This window comes from Oncorhynchus mykiss, chromosome 9 (assembly GCF_057628025.1).
Source record: "Oncorhynchus mykiss isolate SJ-2025 chromosome 9, ASM5762802v1, whole genome shotgun sequence".
Taxonomy (NCBI): Eukaryota; Metazoa; Chordata; class Actinopteri; order Salmoniformes; family Salmonidae; genus Oncorhynchus; species Oncorhynchus mykiss.
In genome coordinates, this window is record NC_143030.1 from 2537501 (window position 1) to 2545000 (window position 7500).

At 46.6% G+C, this 7500-nt stretch overlaps 1 protein-coding gene across 10 annotated transcripts in view; it reads right to left on the reverse strand.

Annotated features, from left to right (window-relative positions):
• Positions 1-7500, reverse strand: part of LOC110518852 (ephrin type-B receptor 4b) — a 62002-nt gene that overhangs the window by 14126 nt on the left and 40376 nt on the right. For 6 of the 10 annotated variants that reach the window (XM_090183275.1, XM_090183271.1, XM_090183274.1 and 3 more), the window contains 2 exons: positions 6586-6685; positions 1619-1683 (listed from right to left, as the gene is read on the reverse strand). In XM_090183275.1, the coding sequence (XP_090039401.1) occupies positions 1619-1683; positions 6586-6685 (165 nt within the window). The remainder of the gene's footprint in view (positions 1-1618; positions 1684-6585; positions 6686-7500) is intronic. The other 4 variants (XM_090183277.1, XM_090183273.1, XM_090183276.1 and 1 more) reach the window with 1 other exon arrangement.

The window sequence follows — 7500 nt, forward strand, 5'->3', positions numbered from 1 at the left end:
TAGTGTTGTAGTGTTGTGTACTATAGTAAGTATGTTGGTAGTAATGTTGTGTACTATAGTAAGTATTTTGGTAGTAATGTTGTGTACTATAGTGTTGGTAGTAATGTTGTGTACTATAGTGTTGCTAGTAGTGTTGTGTACTATAGTATGTATGTAGGTAGTAGTGTTGTGTACTATAGTATGTATGTAGGTAGTAGTGTTGTGTACTATAGTATGTATGTAGGTAGTAGTGTTGTGTACTATAGTATGTATGTAGGTAGTAGTGTTGTAGTGTTGTATACTATAGTATGTATGTAGGTAGTAGTGTTGTAGTGTTGTGTACTATAGTAAGTATGTTGGTAGTAATGTTGTGTACTATAGTAAGTATTTTGGTAGTAATGTTGTGTACTATAGTGTTGGTAGTAATGTTGTGTACTATAGTGTTGCTAGTAGTGTTGTGTACTATAGTATGTATGTAGGTAGTAGTGTTGTAGTGTTGTGTACTATAGTATGTATGTAGGTAGTAGTGTTGTGTACTATAGTAAGTATTTTGGTAGTAATGTTGTGTACTATAGTGTTGGTAGTAATGTTGTGTACTATAGTGTTGCTAGTAGTGTTGTGTACTATAGTATGTATGTAGGTAGTAGTGTTGTGTACTATAGTATGTATGTAGGTAGTAGTGTTGTGTACTATAGTATGTATGTAGGTAGTAGTGTTGTGTACTATAGTATGTAGGTAGTAATGTTGTGTACTATAGTATGTAGGTAGTAATGTTGTGTACTATAGTAAGTATGTTGGTAGTAGTGTTGTGTACTATAGTATGTATGGAGGTAGTAGTGTTGTGTACTATAGTGTTGGTAGTAATGTTGTGTACTATAGTATGTAGGTAGTAATGTTGTGTACTATAGTATGTATGGAGGTAGTAGTGTTGTGTACTATAGTGTTAGTAGTAATGTTGTGAACTATAGTGTTAGTAGTAATGTTGTGTACTATAGTATGTAGGTAGTAGTGTTGTAGTGTTGTGTACTGTAGTACGTATGTTGGTAGTAATGTTGTGTACTATAGTATGTATGTAGGTAGTAGTGTTGTGTACTATAGTATGTATGTAGGTAGTAGTGTTGTGTACTATAGTATGTATGTTGGTAGTAATGTTGTGTACTATAGTATGTATGTAGGTAGTAGTGTTGTAGTGTTGTGTACTATAGTATGTATGGAGGTAGTAGTGTTGTAGTGTTGTGTACTATAGTATGTATGTAGGTAGTAGTGTTGTGTACTATAGTATGTAGGTAGTAGTGTTGTAGTGTTGTGTACTATAGTATGTATGTAGGTAGTAGTGTTGTAGTGTTGTGTACTATAGTATGTATGTAGGTAGTAGTGTTGTAGTGTTGTGTACTATAGTATGTAGGTAGTAGTGTTGTAGTGTTGTGTACTATAGTATGTATGGAGGTAGTAGTGTTGTAGTGTTGTGTACTATAGTATGTATGGAGGTAGTAGTGTTGTAGTGTTGTGTACTATAGTGTTGGTAGTAATGTTGTGTACTATAGTGTTAGTAGTAATGTTGTGTACTATAGTATGTATGTAGGTAGTAGTGTTGTGTACTATAGTAAGTATGGAGGTAGTAGTGTTGTGTACTCCTCACTCTGTCTCATCAGGTACTGTCCATTCTGATCATTCATCTCTATATCCTTCACACACAGGTGTTTACTAAGGAGAGAGATAAACAAACATAAATAAAGTGACAGGGACGAGAAATGTTGTCGAGTAATGTTCTCTTCATTCTTCCCCCTTCTCTTCCCCCTTCCTCTTCTCTTCCCTTCCTCTTCTCTTCCCCCTTCCCCTTCTCCTCCCCCTTCCTCTTCTCTTCCCTTCCTCTTCTCCTCCCCCTTCCTCTTCTCTTCCCTTCCTCTTCTCTTCCCTTCCTCTTCTCTTCCCCCTTCCTCTTCTCTTCCCTTCCTCTTCTCTTCCCCCTTCCTATTCTCTTCCCTTCCTCTTCTCTTCCCCCTTCCTCTTCTCCTCCCCCTTCATCTTCTCTTCCCCCTTCCTCTTCTCTTCCCTTCCTCTTCTCTTCCCTCTTCCTCTTCTCTTCCCTTCCTATTCTCTTCCCTTCCTCTTCTCTTCCCTTCCTCTTCTCTTCCCCCTTCCTCTTCTCTTCCCCCTTCCTCTTCTCTTCCCTTCCTCTTCTCTTCCCCCTTCCTCTTCTCTTCCCCCTTCCTATTCTCTTCCCTTCCTCTTCTCCTCCCCCTTCATCTTCTCTTCCCTTCCTCTTCTCTTCCCCCTTCCTCTTCTCTTCCCTTCCTCTTCTCTTCCCCCTTCCTCTTCTCTTCCCCCTTCCTATTCTCTTCCCTTCCTCTTCTCTTCCCCCTTCCTATTCTCTTCCCTTCCTCTTCTCCTCCCCCTTCATCTTCTCTTCCCTTCCTCTTCTCTTCCCTCTTCCTCTTCTCTTCCCCCTTCCTCTTCTCTTCCCTTCCTCTTCTCTTCCCCCTTCCTCTTCTCTTCCCCCTTCCTATTCTCTTCCCTTCCTCTTCTCTTCCCCCTTCCTCTTCTCCTCCCCCTTCATCTTCTCTTCCCTTCCTCTTCTCTTCCCCCTTCCTCTTCTCTTCCCTTCCTCTTCTCTTCCCCCTTCCTCTTCTCTTCCCCCTTCCTATTCTCTTCCCTCACTCTTCTCTTCCCCCTTCCTATTCTCTTCCCTTCCTCTTCTCCTCCCCCTTCATCTTCTCTTCCCTTCCTCTTCTCTTCCCTCTTCCTCTTCTCTTCCCCCTTCCTCTTCTCTTCCCTTCCTCTTCTCTTCCCCCTTCCTCTTCTCTTCCCCCTTCCTATTCTCTTCCCTTCCTCTTCTCTTCCCCCTTCCTCTTCTCTTCCCCCTTCCTCTTCTCTTCCCCCTTCCTCTTCTCTTCCCCCTTCCTATTCTCTTCCCTTCCTCTTCTCTTCCCTTCCTCTTCTCTTCCCCCTTCCTCTTCTCTTCCCCCTTCCTCTTCTCTTCCCCCTTCTCTTCCCCCTTCATATTCTCTTCCCTTCCTCTTCTCTTCCCTTCCTCTTCTCCTCCCCCATAATCTTCTCTTCTCTTCCCTTCCTCTTCTCTTCCCCCTTCCTCTTCTATTCCCCCTTCCTCTTCTCTTCCCCCTTCCTCTTCACCCTTCCTCTTCTTTTCCCCCTTCCTCTTCTCCCCCCCTTCATCTTCTCTTCTCTTCTCTTCCTCTTCTCCTTCCATTTCTCTTCCCCCTTCCTCTTCTTTTCCCCCTTCCTCTTCACCCTTCCTCTTCTTTTCCCCCTTCCTCTTCAGCCATCTCTTAACTCTTCTGGGGTCTCCTTCCATCTGTCTCTTTCCTCTCCTTTCCCCCTCTCCCTCCTCTCCTCCTGTTATTAAAACATCATGTCTTTCCCCCTCTCCCTCCATCTCTCTGTCTGTCCATCACACTGCCAAAGACTCCATATCTCTGTCTGTCCATCACACTGCCAAAGACTCTATCTCTCTGTCTCCTGTCTGTCCATCACACTGCCAAAGACTCCATCTCTCTGTCTGTCCATCACACTGCCAAAGACTCCATCTCTCTGTCTGTCCATCACACTACCAAAGACTCCATCTCTCTGTCTGTCCATCACACTGCCAAAGACTCCATCTCTCTGTCTCCTGTCTGTCCATCACACTGCCAAAGACTCCATCTCTCTGTCTCCTGTCTGTCCATCACACTGCCAAAGACTCCATCTCTCTGTCTCCTGTCTGTCCATCACACTGCCAAAGAATCCATCTCTCTGTCTCCTGTCTGTCCATCACACTGCCAAAGACTCCATCTCTGTCTCCTGTCTGTCCATCACACTGCCAAAGACTCCATCTCTCTGTCTGTCCATCACACTGCCAAAGACTCCATCTCTCTGTCTGTCCATCACACTGCCAGAGACTCCATCTCTCTGTCTGTCCATCACACTGCCAAAGACTCCATCTCTCTGTCTCCTGTCTGTCCATCACACTGCCAAAGACTCCATCTCCCTGTCTGTCCATCACACTGCCAAAGACTCCATCTCTCTGTCTGTCCATCACACTGCCAAAGAATCCATCTCTCTGTCTCCTGTCTGTCCATCACACTGCCAAAGACTCCATCTCCCTGTCTGTCCATCACACTGCCAAAGACTCCATCTCTCTGTCTGTCCATCACACTGCCAAAGAATCCATCTCTCTGTCTCCTGTCTGTCCATCACACTGCCAAAGACTCCATCTCCCTGTCTGTCCATCACACTGCCAAAGACTCCATCTCTCTGTCTGTCCATCACACTGCCAAAGAATCCATCTCTCTGTCTGTCCATCACACTGCCAAAGACTCCATCTCTCTGTCTGTCCATCACACTGCCAAAGACTCCATCTCTCTGTCTGTCCATCACACTACCAAAGACTCCATCTCTCTGTCTGTCCATCACACTGCCAAAGACTCCATCTCTCTGTCTCCTGTCTGTCCATCACACTGCCAAAGACTCCATCTCTCTGTCTCCTGTCTGTCCATCACACTGCCAAAGACTCCATCTCTCTGTCTCCTGTCTGTCCATCACACTGCCAAAGAATCCATCTCTCTGTCTCCTGTCTGTCCATCACACTGCCAAAGACTCCATCTCTGTCTCCTGTCTGTCCATCACACTGCCAAAGACTCCATCTCTCTGTCTGTCCATCACACTGCCAAAGACTCCATCTCTCTGTCTGTCCATCACACTGCCAGAGACTCCATCTCTCTGTCTGTCCATCACACTGCCAAAGACTCCATCTCTCTGTCTCCTGTCTGTCCATCACACTGCCAAAGACTCCATCTCCCTGTCTGTCCATCACACTGCCAAAGACTCCATCTCTCTGTCTGTCCATCACACTGCCAAAGAATCCATCTCTCTGTCTCCTGTCTGTCCATCACACTGCCAAAGACTCCATCTCCCTGTCTGTCCATCACACTGCCAAAGACTCCATCTCTCTGTCTGTCCATCACACTGCCAAAGAATCCATCTCTCTGTCTCCTGTCTGTCCATCACACTGCCAAAGACTCCATCTCCCTGTCTGTCCATCACACTGCCAAAGACTCCATCTCTCTGTCTGTCCATCACACTGCCAAAGAATCCATCTCTCTGTCTGTCCATCACACTGCCAAAGACTCCATCTCCCTGTCTGTCCATCACACTGCCAAAGACTCCATCTCTCTGTCTGTCCATCACACTGCCAAAGAATCCATCTCTCTGTCTCCTGTCTGTCCATCACACTGCCAAAGACTCCATCTCCCTGTCTGTCCATCACACTGCCAAAGACTCCATCTCTCTGTCTGTCCATCACACTGCCAAAGAATCCATCTCTCTGTCTCCTGTCTGTCCATCACACTGCCAAAGACTCCATCTCTCTGTCTCCTGTCTGTCCATCACACTGCCAAAGACTCCATCTCTCTGTCTCCTGTCTGTCCATCACACTGCCAAAGAATCCATCTCTCTGTCTCCTGTCTGTCCATCACACTGCCAAAGACTCCATCTCTCTGTCTCCTGTCTGTCCATCACACTGCCAAAGAATCCATCTCTCTGTCTCCTGTCTGTCCATCACACTGCCAAAGACTCCATCTCTCTGTCTCCTGTCTGTCCATCACACTGCCAAAGACTCCATCTCTCTGTCTCCTGTCTGTCCATCACACTGCCAAAGACTCCATCTCTCTGTCTGTCCATCACACTGCCAAAGACTCCATCTCTCTGTCTCCTGTCTGTCCATCACACTGCCAAAGACTCCATCTCTCTGTCTCCTGTCTGTCCATCACACTGCCAAAGACTCCATCTCTCTGTCTCCTGTCTGTCCATCACACTGCCAAAGACTCCATCTCTCTGTCTGTCCATCACACTGCCAAAGACTCCATCTCTCTGTCTGTCCATCACACTACCAAAGACTCCATCTCTCTGTCTCCTGTCTGTCCATCACACTGCCAAAGACTCCATCTCTCTCTTTGTTCACTCATTTTTCTCTGTGTTCTTTGCTCTCCTTCATGTCATCCTCTCCTCCTCCTATCTGGCATCCTAAAATAGATAGGGGTCCACCCTGTACTTCTGGAGTGTCTGTGACCCTGAGGTCAGGACTATTGTTTCACCGGGCCGTCCTGTAGAGAGAGACCTGGGCGGGTGTATCCTGTCACACACACACACACACACACACACACACACACACACACACACACACACACACACACACACACACACACACACACACACACATTCCTCTCTTTGCCTTTCTAACAGAGTGTTTCCTGACACACTGTCTATCTCTCCACCCTCTGCCTCCCCTCGCCGCTGCTTCTCCCCCTCTGCTCTCCCCCCGTCTCCTCTCCCCCTTCCTCTCCTTTTCTCTTCTCTCTTCCTCCCTCTTCCTCTCCTCTTCACAACTCTCCTCAAACTCTTTTCAACTGTCCTCTTCTCTCCTCTACTCTCCTCTACTCTCCTCTTCCTGTCCTCCTCTTCTCTCCTCTACTCTCCTCCTCTCACCTCTACTCTCCTCTACTCTCCTCTTCTCTCCTCTCCTCTCATGTCCTCTCCTCTCCTCTCCTCTCCTCTATTCTCCTCTTCCTGTCCTCCTCTCTCCTCTTACTCCCCTCCTCCTTTCTCTCTTACCAGTAGCAGTATCCAGCAATGATCACCGCGGTAATAAGGAGGAGTATCCCCATGGCAACCAGAACGCCTGTCACCATCAGCTGAGAGTGGGCCTCTACTTCTGGAGAGATAGACGGAGAGAGCGATGGAGAGAGAGATGATAGAGAGTGAGAGATAGAGAGAGAGAGCGATGGAGGGATGAGAGAGAGAATATTTAATAAGTATTGTTGGATTCTAGCATGAAATAAATGTTATACTAGAAGTTAATGGTTACATGTATGAGGAATGTATATGGTGGGGTCAATGGAGGTTGGATAGCTGTGAATTAGTGAGGAATGTGGGCCGAGGTCAGGTCAGATCAGGTCAGGTCAGGTCACTGATACGGGTGGATAGCTGTGGATTAGTGAGGAATGTGGGCCGAGGTCAGGTCAGGTCAGGTCAGGTCACTGATACGGGTGGATAGCTGTGGATTAGTGAGGTATATGGGCCAAGGTCAGATCAGGTCAGGTCAGATGAAGTGAGGAGGAACAGTTTTTTTGAACTTTCTGCCTAGCAACAGAGATGTATTGGCTGTCTAGATGTGCGAGGAGGAAACTCCGCCTAATAAATACTGCTGCTGCTGGAAACGTTGTCTGTGCAGCTGTTTGACGAAGGGGTGAAGAAACCTGGGCTTTGACTAATGTATTTATATAGCCCTATTAGACCGGGTCAGGGGTCAGGGGTCAGTAGAAACCTGGGCTTTGACTAATGTATTCATATAGCCCTATTAGACCGGGTCAGGGGTCAGGGGTTATGAGTTAGGGGTCAGTAGAAACCTGGGCTTTGACTAATGTATTTATATAGCCCTATTAGACCGGGTCAGGGGTCAGGGGTTATGAGTTAGGGGTCAGTAGAAACCTGGGCTTTGACTAATGTATTTATATAGCCCTATTAGAC